Source organism: Diplodia seriata, assembly GCF_021436955.1.
Source record: "Diplodia seriata strain FDS-637 chromosome Unknown scaffold_4, whole genome shotgun sequence".
Taxonomy (NCBI): Eukaryota; Fungi; Ascomycota; class Dothideomycetes; order Botryosphaeriales; family Botryosphaeriaceae; genus Diplodia; species Diplodia seriata.
Genome location: NW_027117311.1, coordinates 3,722,123 through 3,741,143, shown reverse-complemented (window position 1 = coordinate 3,741,143; position 19,021 = coordinate 3,722,123). Strand labels below are relative to the sequence as shown.

The window sequence follows — 19,021 nt, the reverse complement described above, 5'->3', positions numbered from 1 at the left end:
GTAGGCCCATTCGTCCTCGGTCCACTCTCCGAGATATTTGGCCGGGTCGTAATCCTGCAAGCCTCGAACCTCTTCTACTTGGTGTTCAATACAGCTTGCGGGTTTGCACAAACCAAACAGCAAATGCTGGCATTCAGATTCTTGAGCGGACTGGGTGGTAGCGCTCCACAGGCGGTGAGTCTTCAGTAGTGGCAACTTTAGTGTGTTGCACACGCTGATTCGTCCCAGCTCGGCGGAGGCGTACTCAGCGACTGTTGGAAAACAGAGGAACGAGGGAAGGCCATCGCCGTATACAGCCTTGCACCATTCATTGGGCCGGCAGTGGGGCCTATTGGTAAGCAGGTTCCATTGCGAAGAAAGTGCTCCATGCCAGATACTGACTCTCGCTGCTCAGTGGGCGGTTTGGTGACGGAACACACGACGTGGGTAAGCGGCCCTGTTCCCTCACGTCAACTCACCACGCTAACCACATCACAGAGATGGGTCTTCTGGTCCGTGTCAATTGCCGATGTCATGGTTCAGATACTCGCCACCATCTGGCTGCGAGAAACGTACGCACCCGCAATCCTCGCAAAGAAAGCAAAGCAGCTGCGCAAAACCACGGGCAACCAGAACCTCCGCACCGAATGGCAAAACCCCGACCACAGCTTCGCCCAGATCCTCCGCAAAAACCTAGTCCGTCCATTCATCATGCTCGGCACGCAGCCCGCGATCCAAGTCATGGCCCTCTACCGCGCCTACCTCTACGGCGTCATGTATCTCGTGTACGCATCCCCTCCGCATCCCCATCCCACCCCCCAACCCCGGCGCTCCACTAAACAAAAGCCTCCCCCCGCAGCCTCTCCACCTTCGCCCTCGTCTTCAAGGATGAATACAACATGACCCTCACCATCTCCTCCCTGAACTACCTCTCGCTCGGGCTCGGCTTCATCATCGGCCTCCAAATCTGCCACCCCCTCAACGACCGCGTGCGCCGCCCCTCCCCTCCCCCACGCATCCCGCCCGCCCTCCCTAACCCCCTCACAGATCTACATCGCCCTCACCCGCGCCCACGCGCCCTCCCCGGGGCGCCCCGAATACCGCATCCCCCTAATGCTACCGGGCGGGCTGCTCGTGCCGCTCGGCCTCTGCGTCTACGGGTGGTCCGCGCAGTACCACTTGCACTGGCTAGTCCCGAACGTCGGGGCGTGCGTCTTCGCGTGCGGGTTGATCGTCGCGTTCCAGTGCGCGCAGGCGTACGTGGTTGATGCGTACACGCGCTACGCGGCGTCGGCGACGGGGGCGGCGGCGTTTCTGCGGACGCTGGCCGGGTTCGGGTTTCCGCTGTTTGCGCCGCGGATGTATGGGGTGTTGGGGTTGGGTTGGGGTAATACGGTGCTTGCGGGGGTGAGTGCGGTGGTGGGGGTGGTGGCGCCGTGGGGGTTGTGGAGGGGGGGCGAGTGGTTGAGGGGGAGGAGTACGTATTGTGCGGGGTGAGAGGGAGGAGCTGGAGGGGGGAGGGCGGCGGCGATCTGTCTCACGGTCGTTTTGGTGATTCGGTGGTATGGTGGGTCCCTGGAAGGCGACGTGGATGTTTGTTGAAGCTCCTGCAGCCACACTTCTGCCCCCGCTTGAATGATCAACCGCTATTCAAGAAATACGCAACCGAATGACCATGTTTCAGAAGGTGTATCTCGAGCCCGCTTGCTGCGGTCTCTGCCGAGCGATACTTCCAGGACTTGGTCACGAAAAACCCGTTCGTGGTGCTGGGAATGTGATTGTGCCAGTCTCTTGCAATCCCGAACTTAATAAGGAGCATACTTTGGTCCTTGGTAATGATATTGAAGGGTCTGATATTATTGTGCCGAACATTCATGTATAGAGGTAGTGTGATGCACCCGCAAGGCATCCGAATGACAATTAAAAAAAAAAATCTTTATTGTCGAACCTTCCCTTCAATCTCTTTGGCAGCCATGTACAGCCAATGCTGCTTGTGGGTTTCGCCGCCACGCATGCCGAAGTGAGTCGTCGCTGGTACTCAGAAAATGAAGCTTCAGTCTACAGCCATAATACGACTATGACGGTAGGCAAAGGTGAGCCCGTCGAAGACGTCTACTTGCGAGTGGCTAATGGTCCGTTAAGAAAGTATCGTCGGTCGACATAGGAGTGCTTGAGGGTGAGCAGTACGTATTGTGTGGGATGAGAGATGGGAAGTGCGAGGGCTATATGGGATGGGAGGTTTGTTGGCTACTTTGAGGGGCTTAAGCATGTGGTACGCGTTGGAACTTCTCAACTGCCGAGCGTTTTGTTGAGCTTTACGTTCAGGGCTTAAGAGATACTTAGAGAGTGTCTTTGCGGTGTAGTATATGAATGGTTATATATTTTCCTTTACCTTGATGCAAAAGAATCGCGTTGAGGACCGTGATTTTGTTGTGGCGGTTTCATATGTTGATTGGAAGCTAAGTGTACTCGTTGGGTAATAAGGTTTCTCGGGGTCCCATTAAGTATCAAAGGGGCGGATCGCGATCGTTTAATTCTTAGTCGTAGTGCTGACGCACCTACCGTAATCCTCTATTCAACTAAAATTGAGTGACTTCCATGTAGAGACTGCTTTCGTATGCTTTCCTTCACGATCGCGTCCATTTGCATTTCTTCATGAACATTCCTTCGATGTTACCACGACACCACTCCATACCAAAGCCGAAACAACAAGACCGGGTTGGCCCCGCACTTATCTTGATGCAACTTACATTTCGCGAGCCGTACTTTACTGACGTTCTGGGTTACCCCGCGCGCTAGCATGCATGGCTCCACAGTCGACTTGAGAGCGCATTTCTCGTGGTAAACATTTGAAATGTCCATCTGGCATTCCGAGGGTACGGCAATGCGGGGTATAAGACGACCCTTGATCCTCGCCCGGGAGAAACCACTGCTCCAGTCCAAGTGTTCTGAACTGTCGCCCCAAATCGTTCAAGAGATCTCCACTGCCATCATGGGTCAAGGCGGATACTTCACTCTGGTCAATGGGACCCAGTACACCTGGAAACTGGACCCCCATATCATGAACACTCATCAAATCTTTGCACTCAACATCCCGGAAGTCTTGAGACCAGGTGAGGCGTTCGATTGTTTCCCCAACCCTTCTATTGACGACGATAAGGTCAAACCGCCGAGATCTATCTCCAATTCGAGCAGGGTTGGTTTACCAACAAGAAGGACACGCAGCTACGCCGGCTGTATCATCTCGAGGGCGCAAGAGCATGCTCCTTCCAGATCCTGGTCACTGACGCGCCGTCGGCTATCCGCGTGACCTTCAACGGCTTCTCAACTCCCGGGCATCCGAACGGAGATGAGTTCGATCTCGGCTGGGTCCACGACGCGACCGTGCGCTTCATTCTGTCTGGGAGCGAAGGCTACTTCTCCTCAAACAGCGCACCCGTCGACTGGATGCATCAGAACCTGAGAAAGCTGGGACATCGCCCTCTGCACCAGCTCTGTATCCCGGGCACCCGCAACGCCGGCATATCCGTGCTCACCCAGCATCCGGACTCCATCCTCGCCCCCATGCTGCAGTGCCAATCCCAGAGTGTCCACGGCCAACTCTTGGATGGATCACGCTACCTCGACATCCGGCCGGTCATCGGCGGCGGCACGCTGTGGACGGGCCACTACAACAAAGCCACGAACCTGGACTCGCTCTGGATCGGGGACCGCGGGCAGAGCCTGCGCGGCATCGTCGACGACATCAACCGCTTCACCGCCGTGCACAAAGAGCTCATCATCGTCAACCTCTCGCACGCCATCAACACGGACGTGGGCGCCACCAACTACCGCCCGCTCGACCAGGGCGAGTGGAACCGCGTCTTCGAAGAGTTCCAGCGCGTCAACGACCGCTTCGTCGTGTACACGGCGCACGAGGCCGCGAGCCTCACCAAGCAACCACTGCGGCACTTCATCGGGCCCGACCGCGCCGCCGTCCTCATCGTCGTCGAGCACGCCGGCGCGGGCATCTCACTGGGCAGGTACCTGCACCAGGGCTTCTTCAGCTCCGCGGACATCCAGCTCAGCAGCCGGCGCTCGGACACGGACGACTGCGCGGCCATGGCGCGCGACCAGCTGCTGAAGCTGGACACGCTGGAGTCGGCGTCGGACCCGACGCTCTTCCTGCTGTCGTGGACGCTGGACCCGCAGCTGCGCAACCTCACGTACTCGGCCGGCTGGGAGTTTCTGTGGACGGGGTCCGAGTCGACGCGGGCGGTCGGCACGCTGGCGTACTCGGCGAACAAGGATCTCTTCTTGGAGGTGCTGCCGCATTGCCACGGCAGGAACATTCCGAATGTCGTGTATGTGGATTATTTGGAGGGGTCGGACTATGCGGCGCTGGCCATGGCCGTCAATGATCGTTGCTTCCCCGTCACCATGCCGAAGCTTTGAGTGGCGCTGCTTGCATCCTGGTTTTGGCCCGAGAATATTCAATTTGACTTGATGGTGCTTCATGCGGCTGCCTATCTTGACTTGGCTTCCAACACCCCCAGATTGTATGTACATGATACAAGCTTTGACCTGACCCAACCGATGAAGCCGCGGTCCGTAATTCTCTCTACGGAGGTACATCTTGTATTTCAGAAGAAACAGAGATAGAGAAAGCCCATTCCTCTAATCGTCATCGCCTTGGGCCAGCTCGTACAGTCGCCGTCCCATACCAAGATCCCATTTCATTGCTGTAAACCCTCCGGTACGTGGTAGCGACTTTGGAACATGAATCACCTCGTTGTCACCCAAGTGATCCACTTCCGATGTATGCATATTCTTCGGTGCCGTAAGAAGAAGTTTGAAGACAGGTCGGTTACGAGATCTGGTGCGAGCGAGCCGCAGAAGGTGCTTGATTAGCCGGCCTGCGTCATGTTCCGTAGCGGCGTTATCGACGTAAAATGCCAGTGCATCCAGGATGCAGAAAACGGTAGTGTTCGGCGGCAGTTGGGTCAGGACGCACTCGAATCTCTTAAGAACAGCTTTTAGCTTGCTCTGGTCAAATATTCCGTAGCTGTCGGCTTGAGTGAGATCCACGTCCTTGACCTGTGTCAGCAGCTGCGCCAAGAGGCTGTTGACTATGCCGCTCGGCGTCTCCCATTTGTGGTCACCTCCTGCGTGTTCGCCGCAAAAGAAGTTTAGAACGACCACATTTGCCTTCCTCTCTCTCCCGTTTTGTTGTTTCTCCCGTATCTGATCAAGTGAATGCACAAGCCGTGCGCACACAAAGCTCAGTGCGGATTTCCGCTTGACTGTGCGAGCGTTTCCGTGGACCACCAAGGCTGAAGGCTGCGTTGTCGTGGCCCATGAAGCTAGCTTCGATGATTTGATGACATACAAGCTGCGCTCCTGTTCTTCCCATCCGAGCCTTGCTCCCGATGCGTAGTTCGCAGCGACATCTGCTCCTATGGCTTCAGGGTCGTACTTGAGCCTTGAAAGGAGCCTCTGGCGTAAATCCTCTGGCATTGGCAACGGCTCTACGAGTACATTAGTGGTCAACTGACTGCTCTGGATCAGAAAAAGAATTCAAACCTTGGCTTTTGGTGCCTGCAGCAGGTGTATCCAAGCGTTTGCCTTGAATGAACGTCAGCCTTCAAATCAACAAGTGAGAGGAATTGGGAGCTTTACGAAATTCATACGCAAGATCTAGTACCGCCGGGTTCCCCAGCAATAATTTCACCAGCATATTTGTGCTAAGATGAATCTCATGCACCGTATCTTCCGTAGTCTTCGTCCGGCTGTCGATGCGGCCCACCATTTCCTTTTCGCACATATCAACCTCTTCGATAAACCGATCTTTACACGCTTTCATGTCCTTGATCTTCTCGCTCAGCTCATTCTCGAAGCGCGAATGCTGCAGCCAAGCTTTGAGTATCTTTCGGTGAAGGCTGCGGCGGAGGTACTCGAGTATGTGTCCCAACGCTTTAACCATCGACGTGTACAGCTCCCACGTGATAGCCTCAAGACTCTTAGCGCCATAGAGGGTTTGCGCACGCTTGGTGGTGTCAAACATGGCTGGTAGCTCAGAAAGTGCGACCATGATCTCGTCACTGACGCCTTTCATTCTCCCCGCTGCCTTTATGCTTGTCAAAATCTGCGGCTCAAACCCGAATCCGGTCATATGGCTAGCCGCACTTACCTTGATGATCAGCTTGAGGCCCCCCAGGACTACCGATAGATACTGAGACTGTGTCGGGAGCAAGCCAAGCCATCCTTCGACCACTTCGCTGTGTTTTCCTATCTTTCGGCCAACACCACGGACGCGTCCGCGTAGGCCTTGGGTACCCTTCTTCTGGTATTTCTCTATGGCATCATCCAGCTCGTCCCATATCTGTTGCATCGTGTATCTGTCATCAATTGTGACTCCAGTCTTGTACTTAGCATCAGCTTCGTTTTCGTAACTTTTCAAGGCTTCTACGAATGAGGCTTTTGCTGCGTCCGCATTCTTCTGGAGGATGCCACTTGTAACACCGAATAATGAGTATTTTGCAAACAACAGGGTAATTAGAGCACCTACACTTCAACCGCATCGTCTTTGACTGTCCCATCGCGGCCGGTACCATGGCGGGGATCCAGAATAGACTCCAGTTTCCCAACCTCGCTGGCGGAAAGGCCGCTTGCGTACTTTTCGATTATGCCAACAGCGCATTCTTTCGTGCGACCGGACTCATTCAGCAAATCATCAATTCCCGTATGGGGCCGTTGTACTGCGTCCATGGTGCCGTGAAATGTTGTCTTGAGAGCTGCAGAAAAGTATCCGGATGGTCTGTGCTATATGACAGTCGGTAATGGACGCTGCTTCGAGCAGATGGATGGCAAGAAAAGTTTAACAGATGAGATAGCCGCAACACTCCGAAACATTTCCAGTTTGGAATTGCACCAGCTTTCTCAGCTCTGCTTATGAAGCATTCAGCCTTGCTGAGAAAAGATGTCGATCATCCCAACAAGGCAGCTGGTGAAGAGTTCAGCCGCCTCAAAACGCCACGCGGTCGATCATTCCGGCAGCGCGGCCTCCGCATAGGCTGCCTTGTCTGTTGCTGTGCATCCATACCACGACGCCCCCTCCCCACTCCTGCACCTGTTTCTCAAAACGTTTGCTCCGGCTCAGCCCCCACCTCAGCCTCGCCCGGCTTCTGGTGCGAAAGCAAACTACGGCTGACTGCATCTGCCGGAACCATGCGATAATTCCCCTCCGCAATTATTGATCCAGATTAAACGACCAATCGTCATTTACGCTGTAGCGCCTCCTCTTGGCATCATCATATATATTTCAAAACAGTGCGCGGCGACTGACGTCAGATGCGCCAGGCAACTCTTGCTTATAAATCCATTTGTCATAGGCGTCTTTTTGGAAACCCTCTTCGCGTGGATCTTTGGAATTATAACGCGCTCGTTACCAGTCGCCGACAACTCGACGCCCAACAATCGCGCGTATTCCCTATTCGATATTCCAACAACTGAACACAGGACCCGCAATGCCTCCATTCAAGAAAGAGCCACCGCCACAGCCACCATTGTCTCTATTTGGTAGAGATGCTTCCCACAACAATGGCCCGAATGAAAATGACGAGATCTCGAACCTGAAAAAAGAAATCCTGTCTTCTGCCACGGTCCCGAAAGACTACGTGGATGAACCCGCTGAGCAGGAGCCTGAGAAAAAGGACGAACCCGAGGTAGATGAAGTGGAGATACGAAGCATCATTACGGAGGACGACAATATTTCCGCGGCCGATAGGAGCCGAGAGGGACACAACAGTCCCGTGAAACCCTCGATCGATGGCGAAGACGCGGAATCCGAGTCGGACGACGAGTCCCTTACCAAGATGCAGCAAAAAGCAAGAAAGAAGCTAGAGAGTGCAGAGAAGCAGTTCACCCGAAAGAATGGAATAATCTATGTCAGCGATGAGGCATGGGTAGAGTGCCGGCATTATGCGCAAGACTGCCACCTCTACGTGGCCGCCGCGGCCAATGCGAGTTCAGAAGAAACCGAGGCTAGGCCTGGCAGCCAAAGCCCTTCCTCGGGTAAGTGTCACGACGTATCTGCGGCCGAGAACAGGGTCCCTCTCTCGTACAACCTGCCCGCACGCGTCAGGGTTATGAACAAGCTCCTTCTCCGTGAGATGGGGAAGGTCTGCGGAGGCATCTCGCTCAACCATGACCAGCTTCCGCCCTTCAGATCCATCGTCCCGTTCGAAAGAAGGCTTCGGCAACTTCACCAGAAGAAGGAGGAAGAATTTTCAGATCTGGCTTCGGCGCACCCGAATGATCCGACCTTTCAGCGCAATCCGTCGTGGGTCCCCCGATCCATCGCTTATGCGTTGGCGACGCCGCTCCGTGACGACGACGAGCCAAGTTCAGAACTCGACAGGCCGAGAATCTTGCTGGAAGGGCTCCGAGCGCTCATGCATTTCCTGGACAACGATCTTGCGCCTCTCATCAATACCTACAGAGAGATTGAACTTGGGGTAGTTCACAGGATCCCGTTTGCCTACCTGTGGCATTTGTTTCCGCCGGGCCAAGTCATCGTTTCAAAGGACCCCAAGCACCAGGTTTATCGTGTGCTCCAGGTGACAGGCGGAAGGAAATCCCTTGCCCCAAGAAGGCACAGCTCGAGAAGGTCCACGCGAAAGACTGTCTCGGACCTGGCCATTGACTGCTTCCACCTGGACTTTGATGGTAAACAGTTTGGTGCGGTGCCGAAGACCATCTTCATCAGGCCGTACGACGACGCCTTGCCTGTTACATCTTTGCACGCCTATCCCTTGCAATATGAGAACGGTGTGTCAGAGGAAACTCTGGTCGAGAGAGGCATGATGTTCACGGAGCTGGTGAAAGTCCGCCATCGGAGTTACACAGGCCTCAGTCTCAAAGAGGGGGAGCTTTTCGACAGATATGATGAGGTTCGTCCCAGCATACCTCAGTCAGACTGCACAACACCAAATTGACTGACTCCTTCGGTGCTTCATAGATCGAAAGTGATGTGATAATCGACTTCGAACTTGCCTTTCGCAATAGCGAGCCGCGCATCCAAACCCCAAAGTTTGGAAGCGGCGTGATTTTGAAGCCGACTGAGGAGGACGAAGAAGAAACCCATGCCGAAAACATATCATACGATGACGAAGAATGCCTGCAGCTGAGATGGACTCAGTTCATTCACAACACAACCCTCCTGGAAACGCAGACGTTCCAGAATCTCTCAAGGGACAGCTTTATTCTCCTACCATACAGAGTGTATGGATATGTCCTGCTTAGCCGAAAATGGTGTAGGTATCCCCGTTGTAGAATCTAGACAGTCCATGCGCTGAATGCTTCTAGACCCACTAGACATCGACTTAGTCAGGGAAGCCCCGTCGGTAAAACAAGGAGATAACGACGGCTTTGAAAAGCTCATTCTGCCCGACGGTCACAAGGAAATCGTGCGAGCGCTTGTCAAAACCCATGCTCGCGATGGCACCACGAAGAACAACAACCCAGTAGCTCAGATGTCTCAACGGCAGTTCGACGTTGTCAAGGGCAAGGGAAAAGGCCTCATAATACTACTTCACGGAGCTCCCGGCGTCGGAAAGACGTCCACTGCCGAATGCGTTGCCGCAAATGCCGGTAGGCCTTTGTTTCCAATCACCTGCGGTGACCTTGGAGGGACTAGTGCGCAGGAGGTTGAAAGGAATCTCGAAAGATTCTTCGACTTGGCAAGAAAATGGGGTTGCGTGTTGTTGCTGGACGAAGCCGACGTCTTCCTCAGCACCCGCACCAAAGGCGATATCAGCCAGAACATCCTGGTCTCGGGTAGGCTGCATACCTCGACCCCCGCCGAACAAGTCACTTACGCCATCGCAGTTTTCCTGCGGGTTCTGGAATACTATTCGGGCATACTAATCCTGACAACCAACCGCGTTGGCGATTTCGACGAGGCGGTCAAGTCCCGTGTCCACTGCGCGCTATACTATCCGCCACTCGACCGCAAAAACACCAAGGAGATCTGGAAGATGAATCTCGATCTCCTCGACAAGCAGAACGCCAGCCCGGATTCCAACCTGCACGTCCGTTTCGACCGCGACGAGATCCTGCGCTACGCCCGCCGCCACTGGAAAGACGGCAACCAGTGGAACGGCAGGCAGATCAAGAACGCTTTCCAGACCGCCGTCGCGCTGGCCGACTGGGACGATATCAAAGGCTCCGCAGGCGATGACGCTGCTGCTGCTGCCAGCACTCCTGGCGCCGGGCCGCAGCTGACGCGCAAGCATTTCGAAATGGTGGCCAGGGCCAGCGCCCACTTCGACATGTATCTCAAGAGCGTCCGCCGAGACGACGTCACGCGCGCCAAAGAGGATGAGCTGCGCCGCGACGAGCTGAGGAACAATTTCCCCCGCCCGGGCGGTGGCGGCGGCGGCGGCCGCAGAGCCAAATCGGCACGGGCGAAGGATTCGTACGGCGGTGGGAAGTCTTCCTCCAAGCTTGTCGGGTCATCCGACGAGGCAGCTTCGTCGTCGGATGCGTCGAGTACGCAGACGACGGATGTTTCCAGCAGCACTGGCTCGGACTCGGAGCCTGTTAGGAAAAAGGAAAGTCGGAAGTCTGAGAGGCGTCGAAAGAAGAAGGAGTACTAGTGTTCCGGCTTTAATGACAAAGCATTTTGCCTCCCAAGCGGCGTCGTCGTGCCTTGCTTTTGTGATGCATCCATTTAATGTTCTTGCTTCATGTTGGGCGCTTGAGGTTATAGTGCGGGACGTAATGGCATGGAAGCCTTTTATCTTTCGACGGAACTTGTCGAGACTTGCCGGGCGTTTAGCGTACCACACGCAAGCTTCGCATCCCCGACTACGATATCATACTGTTATAATATCTGATAAAATAATATCTATGTTGGTCGTGTGGTGGGGGGTGGCATAAACGCCAAGTGGTGGGCAACCTTTTTGGTCCTCAATACCTTGTTTTGGTATAGAAGCTACCTGTTTCAATACAAGCGTTGTAGCAGTAGATAGCTTAGCTATCGAGGAGCAGGGGTATATAAGCGACCCCCAGGGGCCCTCCCTACCGCTCCACATGCCACTCCTCCGATACGAATACCAATTCATCTGTTTTCACCCACAATTCAACACTCCCTATTGTTGTTGGCAATTCGTGCATTCAATGTAGGGCAATACGTACGCTGCGAGCCATGCCAAGGCCGTGTACGTCAGCGGCGTGGCTTGCTCGGATCCTTTGGGTGGAAAGCGAGTGGGGGCCGTGTTGGTCAGTTTTAAGTGGTCGCTATCGGCTAGGTATTCCATGTTGAAGGATGGGGCCGAAACAATGACAGGGGTCGTGACAAGCGCAAAGACTGTTGTTAAAACAAGCCGCTCTCCCGTGTACTCTCTTCATTCCTTCCACATTCCTTTCCTGACACCATGGTAGACAGTCCGAGTTGACGTAGACTCGGTCACCGTGAACTTGCGTAGTCTTCACCCATATCATGTCGAAAAGTCCTCCTCCGTTAGACGACGGGGGCTCACGGACTCGTGTCTCGTCTATGGATTACTCTCAAGACCATGGCTTCGTCGACGCCAAGGCAACGCGTGACGGGCAGATAGCCAAACTAACGCGGCGGTTCAGCATTTCAGGCTGGCGAGCTGGCATCAGGTTTGCTGCGGTTCTATCGGCTTGTGCACTTCTGATCAACATTTCGGTGGCAGCTGTCGCCTACAGCATGCTACGCGACCGAGGAGGCGTCACATCCTTTGCGCCGCTTCTCATCGGCGACTGCAAGGAGGTCAAACGGCTCGGTGTGTGGATCCACCTGGCCATCAACGTACTGAGCTCCCTTGTTCTGGGCGGAAGCAACTACTGTTTGCAGTGCCTCAGCGCGCCCACCCGCGAAGAAGTCGACAAGGCCCACGCCGAAGGCACCTGGCTCCACATCGGTGTCCCAAACATCCGAAATCTGCTCAGGAGCCGGAAAAGGAAGGCTTGCATCTGGGCCGTCCTCGGTCTTTCATCAATACCTTTCCACCTACTGTAAGTCGCGCGGCCACGGACAAGGAACACGCCACTGACCGTACGTCCGGGGGGAAGCTACAACTCGACCTTCTACACGTCCACCGTCACGCACGCGTACGAAATCTACTTCGCCAGCCCGGACTTCGCCGCCGGCGCGCCCTTCGACGAAGCCCTCTTCCCGGGCCCATCCGCGCCGCTCAACAACGTCACCATCCGCCTGCCCGAAGGCAACATCACCTCGACGTGGAACGTGCGCAACTACCACACCTCCCCGCGCGAGACGCAGCGCCTCGCGACGCAGGGCGCCGCCGGGCCGTTCGAGCGGCTGACGCGGGACGAGTGCATCCGCGCCTACGCCAACACGATGCTGACGGCCCGCCGCAACCTGATCCTCGTCACGGCCGACGCGCCGGGCACCGCCAACACCACCTTCATGGGCGGCCTCGAGTACATCGGCCCTAACGGCTACATGTTCTCGCCGCCGGAGCTCGCGCCGCTCGTGTCCTGCGACGGCGCGCAGGCGTCGCAAGCCGTGCTGACGCCGTCGCTGGGATTCGTCAGCTGCGACTCGTCGTCGTCGCTGTACGCGGTGCGCCCGTGGGAGCGCCCGCTTGCGGACAACTGGTACGCCGACTACTTCCAGTGGATCTGCTACCAGGGCGGCGGCGACCGCACGCAGGCGATCGTGTGGGAGGACTTCGACGAGGGGTGGGCGTCGGACTGCACGACGGCGGCGGCGTGGAAGGGGCAGCTGGAGGGTGCTGCGGATGGCAAGCCGTGGACGGTCGCCGGTTTCGACGTCGAGTATTGTTTGAGTGAGAGGGTGCCCGAGGAGTGCCGGCTGAACGTCGCCCTGCCCCTGCTGCTTGCTGTTGTTGCGTGTAATTTGCTCAAGCTGGCTGCTATTGTTGCGGCTGTGTGGGTGATCGAGGGCGATCCGTTGATTACGATTGGCGATGCGGTGGCGTCGTTTGTTAAGGAGCGGGATGAGACGACGCGGGGCATGTGTCTTTGGTCTTGGGAAGAGGTTGTCCGGCGGCGCCGAGGAAGGGATGGGCGAGAGCTGAATGTTGTCGGTGGCGATGTTCCCGGAGGCGGTACGGAGCTGGGCGTGCTGGGCCGGTATGTGCCTGTTCAGTCTGCGATGCCTTTCGCGGCCGTGAAAAAAAGACGGCGTGAAGCAGTCGGCAAGGTCCGCTGGGCCTTCGCCGGCTTCCTGTAAGCCCCAGATGCTTTGCTCAGAGCCGCCGCGATGATTTGCTGACCGGTACGTCCCAGGTCCATCGCGGCATTCGCAACCGTCCTCGGCCTCTTCGGTTACTCCATCCACTCCCTACGCCGGCGCGGCAGCGCCCGCTCCATCCGCGATATAGGCATCGGCCAGCTGTCCCCCGAGACGCTCATCACCGGCTGGAACGTGGCCACGAGCGGCTCCCAGGCCATCGTGCAGACGGCCCTCGTCGCCAACCTGCCGCAGCTGCTGCTGTCGTTCATCTACTTCGTCCTCAACAGCCTCTTCACCAGCATGTCGCTGGCCGCCGAGTGGAACCGCTTCGGGCAGCGCAGCCGCGGTCTGCGTGTGTCGGACCCCCGCGGCCCCGCCCAGCGCTCGACGTACTTTTTGCACATCCCGTACCGGCTGGGCGTCCCGCTGCTGCTGCTTTCCGTCGCGCTGCACTGGATGGTGTCGCAGAGCATCTTCTTCGTCCAGGTCGTGGGGAAGAATTCGGTGGGGAAGTGGTTCGAGTTGGACCACCTGACCGAGAGCGACCAGATCACTACTTGCGGCTACTCGCCCCTCGCCATGCTCATCACCCTCGTCATACTCGTCGTCATGGTGGGCTTCGCTGTGGCCCTGGGTTTCCGCCGGCTGCATCCCGGTATCCCCATGGCGGGCAGCTGCAGCTTGGCTATCGCGGCTGCTTGCCATGTGCCCAAGGGGACCTCGCAGCTTTTGGCTGTGAAGTGGGGTGCTGTTGGGGATGAATCGGCTGTTTATGGGGAAGGTGTTGGTCACTGTTCTTTTGCGAATGGCGAGGTGGAGAGCCCGGTTGTTGGAAGGATGTATGCATGAATTTTAGTAATCACTTCCGCCAAGGTTAGACGCCAACAAGCACGAAACTATCTCACAGACGGTATGGGCACGCCTATTGAGTGCCTTGATTCAGTTCCATGAAGAAGACGGATTACCAAACCGATCCGCGTGCCCATGTTCCAACATCCAATGACACTGCATTACTCGACCTTGCAGAGAGAATACACACGACCTTTTTTTTTAGATGGTACTTCGTACTGATCATCAAGGCCAACTACACAGCTTTGGACTCTTAACAGCATGCTGGAACTCCATTTAGCGACGGAAGCACCCGCGACAGCATGTTCAAGAAAGAAAGACATGTATAAATGCCATACCCGTTCTCTTTACCAAACACTATTCCTGCGGAAGTGATAGGCGCTAAAAAGATGTTATACTCTCCCAATTCCGACCCACAGCCTTTGGGTTGGCTTACCGTAACCCCACGCGAAGCCGCCCGTCTGTTTTAACAGTTCACGGTTTCCTTCTTAAATTTGTGTTGCAGTATAACAGTACAAGCGGATCTCAAGTTCGACACCATTGTGTTGAGATGATCATGGCCACAAGTCAAAAATTTCGGGTCGCGTTGGGAAGAGCTAGTCTGTGCTTTCTTTCTTTACTTGGTCGGATTTGACAAAGGTTCAGTGTTATCGCATTTTCTGGGCTCTTTATCGTTTCAAGTAACGCTACCACTACGATATGTCTACACTTCACCAATCCCTAGGCCCGTGTGCCTCTTCCAATGCCGCAGTCCATTCGTTGACCGTCTTCACCTCGTCCGCTATAAGCGGCCAGATCAGATTCGTTGCAGCGTCCTTAGCAGCAGTACTGAAGCCAGCAGTCGCATCGGTCCTGTTCAAAACAGCCCGAAAAGTCAGCCCGAGTAACTTCATAAAAGAGAAGTGCGAAAACCTACAGCAACGTCGTATGGTAGCCTCTATATCAACCAGTTCGTCGGATCAGCCTTCTGCGAGCTCCTGTGCGGCGTAGTCTCCAACGGGCATGACGACTTACAGTTCCCTAGCATACCTCGCCGTCGACTCAATGCAAGTATTCGCCACCATCCCCGCAATAACCAAATGCGTGATCTCCCGCTGGCGGAGCTGGAAGTCCAAGTCGGTATTCGCAAAGCCGCTGACCACATCTCATCAGCAAACGCCGCCCACAGCATCCCTCGTCCCCCACAGCCAACCCGTCCTCAAACCCTTCATAACGTCCCTCCAACTCACCTACTATTCCAATGCCTACTCACCACCACATCGCCCTCCCCCTCCACCCTTCGCCGATCCGGCTCCAGCCCCTCATGCACCTCGGCTCCCCAACTCCCCTCCTGAAACGCCTTCATCTGCTTTATGGCCGAGGTCGACGAGTTCATGTGCAGCCATCCGCGGTAGTTCTCCTCTTTCCACGTCTGATGCAGGGCATAGAAGATGGGGAGACGGGCGTCGCGTGCCGCCTTGACGACTTCCTTGAGATGGGAGACGGTGTCGGTGGCGACGAGGGACTCGGCGACGCGGGGGTAGAGCTTGCCGTCCGGGTGGAGGAAGTCGTTGTAGGGGTCGACGAGGAGGAGGGCGGTGTTGGGCGGAGGGAGATTTTGGGGAGACATTGTTGCTGGAGTGGAGCATGTTGTCTGCGAGGTCGCTGCAGCTTTTTATACTGACGGGGTCTGGGCGACAGCTGACGACCTGATTACTGGCATGAAGAGCGCGGGCCTCGGTTGTGCACTCTGGTGTGGTACGGCTGTCGGAAGACCATAGATTGAAAGCCACCATAGCTGCAGGCATACCACTAGCTGTGCGGGACGGCACGATTGCTACTTCTTTGGGTTAGTGCTAAGTGAATCCTCAAGCGTTGACTGGACAGCGTAAATACTGAGCTGCTTATCCTGATGAAGCCACCCCGCTGACCAATGTCAGCATCAACCCCTGCTGCTTACGAACTTCGGCCATGACGAAATCAAAGGCTAAAAGGCCACATCAGTGAGCCGAGACGCCGTCGGTGGCTCATCTCGTCACATTGTGTGAAAAAGTATACCAGAACAAGACAAGGTGTTGATTTGGGTCGTGACTTCGCCGGGTAGGAGCGGGGAGGAGATGCAGCAGCATCAATCTCTCGATCAAGGCCTCGCCATCGGCCATTGGAGCGACTAGAATCAACGAGCATGCATGATCAAGCAAGAATCCCCGGATCGAGGGCAGCAGCAGTTGTCGGGTGAGGTCGTGGGTGATCGGCGGGGATGGCGGATCGGCAACGGTCGGCGGCGATCAGTCAGCGGATTATTGGACGGGAAGGAGCTTGGGGGCTGGGCAGGAGACTCCCGGACTCCCGTCCTCTCCGCCTCTCCCCCACGCGACACAGGCTGCAGCATGCCGAACGGCACCTACACGCACTACTACAAGTCCAGGTCGTCGCCCCGGTCCATCCATGTGCCGCCGTCCAACGCCCAGCAGTGGGGGGCGCGATCGCCGCGCTCGTGGCGGCGGTCGCGCTGCCTGACGCTCGTCGCCGTCGCCCTGCTGTTCCTGCTCTGGTACAACCACCGCCCGTCGGATTCCCACAACGATGCCGCGCACCGCCTGCCCAACGGCCTGCCCGGCGCCCACGTCGACTGGTCGCGCTTCGCCTACTCGCAGTACGCCACCAACGGCGCCTACCTGTGCAACTCGATCATGCTGTTCGACCAGCTGCAGCGCCTGGGCAGCCGCGCCGACCGCGTGCTCTTCTACCCGCAGGAATGGGACCTCAGCGTCGAGAGCTCGACCGACCGCGACAGCCAGCTGCTGCTGATGGCCCGCGACAAGCTGGGCGTCACCCTGGTGCCCACGAACATGCAGAGCGTGCGCGCCGAGAAGCCGGAGAAGGACGACGAAGAAGAAGAGACGTGGGACTTCAGCATCAACAAGTTCCTGGCGTGGAACCTGACGCAGTACGACCGCGTGCTGCACATCGACTCGGACGCGACGCTGCGCGCCCCGCTCGACGACCTCTTCTTCCTGCCCGCCACCGCCCAAGTCGCCATGCCGCGCGCCTACTGGGAGCTGCCGCACACGCGCAAGCTCACCTCGCTCCTCGTCCTGCTCACGCCGTCGTCCGCCGAGTACGAGGGGCTGATGCACGCCGCCTTCACGTCCGAGGGCATGCGCGGCAGCCGCCGCCGCTTCGACATGGAATTGCTGAACGAGCGCTACGCCGACGCCGCCCTCGTGCTGCCCCACCGCGGCTTCGCCCTGCTGTCGGGCGAGTTCCGCGGCGACGACCACACCATGTATTTGGGTAGCGAGGACGAGTACTGGGACGCGGAGAGGGCGCTGGACGAGGCCCGGCTGGTGCACTTTTCCGACTGGCCGCTGCCCAAGCCGTGGATCATGTGGCCGCCGAAGCTGCTGGCCGAGATGCTGCCCAAGTGCCGCATTCGCCCCGGCACCCCGGCCGAGAGCGGGTGTCAGGATCGCGAGATGTGGAGGGCATTGTACGATGATTTCCGCGCAAGGAGGAAGGTATGTTTTTTTTTTTTTTCCCCTTGTTCTTCGACCAATCGTCGTCGGAGGCGATGAAGAGACTTTTTGCTAAAAACCCCGGCTCTTCCAGGACGTTTGCAAGCTCCTCAGCGTCCCCGCTCCGCAGTGGCCGCCGCCCCCTAAGATGAGTAAGCCCAAGGACAAACCGGATGGTGACGACGGCTCCAAGACCAAGGCCAGCCCCGACCCTAGAGGTACGCCGTAGATTCTTCTCGTTGTCGGGGGTAGGGGTTTTGTACAACATGTTTAGACAACATACGGGAGGCGTTGCGGCGTTTGTTTAATAGAAAAGAATCGTTGCACTTTCCAAACGATGGGGTGGAAAAGACTTGTATTCGATACACTTTGGCAGTTGTGTACAGATCCTGGGCATTGTGTAGTGACCGGGCTTGAGATTGGGAAACCTTACGGAGGGATTTCACGCCGCCAAGCCCATAGTGGGTTGCCAAGTGTCGGTACCAATGAGAGTGGTTTTGAAGAGCAATTTCTTTCACAGACGACATGCATATCCGGTGTTGGCAGGAGCGATCGACCGGGGAGGTTTTCACTGCTTCTTCCGCTCAGCGATACGACCGACACACCACCTCCTCACCACGGACCTGCACCATCACCGGTGCGTCCACGACTCTGTCATGTACAAATATCCCGAGAAGCGAGGCGGAAGACGATCGAAGAACCACCAGGCAACCTCGCGAAAAAAGTTCCCAATCCGCCCCCACCGTCCTTTCAGCCACTAACATCAAGAGGGTCTCATTTCACGCTCAAGAAATCATCCGCAGGCAAACAAACGACGGCAATGTCTCGACCAGCCATCATCCATCAGCCTCTTCGTCTCTCCCAGTCGAAACACTTCAACAAGACGCATTGTAGTGGTGGCGGTGGTAATTTGCTCTCTCGACAAGCACTCACAGGCTTCCGTCCGCAATTGTGGACATGTCGAAAAACCGGGGGCGTAGAGTCGTCGTCGTCGTCGAAGCTCGGGGCCAGATACAAGGACCGTACGTACGTACTCCCTCCAAGACCCCTTCCCATGACATACCTCTACACCAGACAAACCCCCTCCCCTACTCCTCGCTCCCCCCATCCGCCGCCGCCACCACCGCCCTCCCCTCCTTCGAATTCGCCCACGCGTTCCTACACAGCAACCCCGCCATCAGCAAATCGTCCACGAGTACTCCCCGGGTTCGTCCGTCCTCCACCACCCCACATCCAAGGCAAAGAGGAAAAACGCTCACATACCTCTCCTTCGCCCACTCCAACACCCACCACGCGCCGACCACGGGCGGCACCCAATACAGCACCTGCGCCTTCGTCCGCCGCCACGTGTTGAAAACGGCGGCGTGCAGCGTGCCCGCCATGGCGCGCTGCCGGTTCATCGACAGCCGGTACGTCGTGATGCCGCGCTCGGCGGTGCCCCAGACGGGGTCGCCCCATTGGGTGA

The 19,021-nt window shown here is 56.7% G+C and overlaps 5 protein-coding genes across 5 annotated transcripts; 4 read left to right on the top strand and 1 right to left on the bottom strand.

Annotated features, from left to right (window-relative positions):
- Positions 1 to 2,971: 2,971 nt before the first annotated feature.
- On the top strand, positions 2,972 to 4,413 carry SLS55_005000 (uncharacterized protein; the record flags this gene model as incomplete). The annotated part of the gene is made up of 2 exons (XM_066776451.1): positions 2,972 to 2,975; positions 3,140 to 4,413. The coding sequence occupies 2 exons, from the start codon at positions 2,972 to 2,974 to the stop codon at positions 4,411 to 4,413; spliced, it is 1,278 nt and encodes a 425-aa protein (XP_066634332.1).
- Positions 4,414 to 5,602: 1,189 nt separating this feature from the next.
- SLS55_004999 (uncharacterized protein) lies at positions 5,603 to 6,557 on the bottom strand (the record flags this gene model as incomplete). The annotated part of the gene is made up of 2 exons (XM_066776450.1): positions 5,603 to 6,410; positions 6,550 to 6,557. The coding sequence occupies 2 exons, from the start codon at positions 6,555 to 6,557 to the stop codon at positions 5,603 to 5,605; spliced, it is 816 nt and encodes a 271-aa protein (XP_066634331.1).
- Positions 6,558 to 7,484: 927 nt separating this feature from the next.
- On the top strand, positions 7,485 to 10,616 carry SLS55_004998 (uncharacterized protein; the record flags this gene model as incomplete). The annotated part of the gene is made up of 3 exons (XM_066776449.1): positions 7,485 to 8,909; positions 8,978 to 9,272; positions 9,325 to 10,616. 3 exons carry the CDS (start codon positions 7,485 to 7,487, stop codon positions 10,614 to 10,616), a joined length of 3,012 nt encoding a protein of 1,003 aa, XP_066634330.1.
- Positions 10,617 to 11,695: 1,079 nt separating this feature from the next.
- Positions 11,696 to 13,207, top strand: SLS55_004997 (uncharacterized protein; the record flags this gene model as incomplete). The annotated part of the gene is made up of 2 exons (XM_066776448.1): positions 11,696 to 12,003; positions 12,061 to 13,207. The coding sequence occupies 2 exons, from the start codon at positions 11,696 to 11,698 to the stop codon at positions 13,205 to 13,207; spliced, it is 1,455 nt and encodes a 484-aa protein (XP_066634329.1).
- A 3,221-nt stretch (positions 13,208 to 16,428) lies between these two features.
- On the top strand, positions 16,429 to 17,785 carry SLS55_004996 (uncharacterized protein; the record flags this gene model as incomplete). Its single annotated transcript, XM_066776447.1, has 2 exons — positions 16,429 to 17,559; positions 17,651 to 17,785. The coding sequence occupies 2 exons, from the start codon at positions 16,429 to 16,431 to the stop codon at positions 17,783 to 17,785; spliced, it is 1,266 nt and encodes a 421-aa protein (XP_066634328.1).
- Positions 17,786 to 19,021: the final 1,236 nt, after the last annotated feature.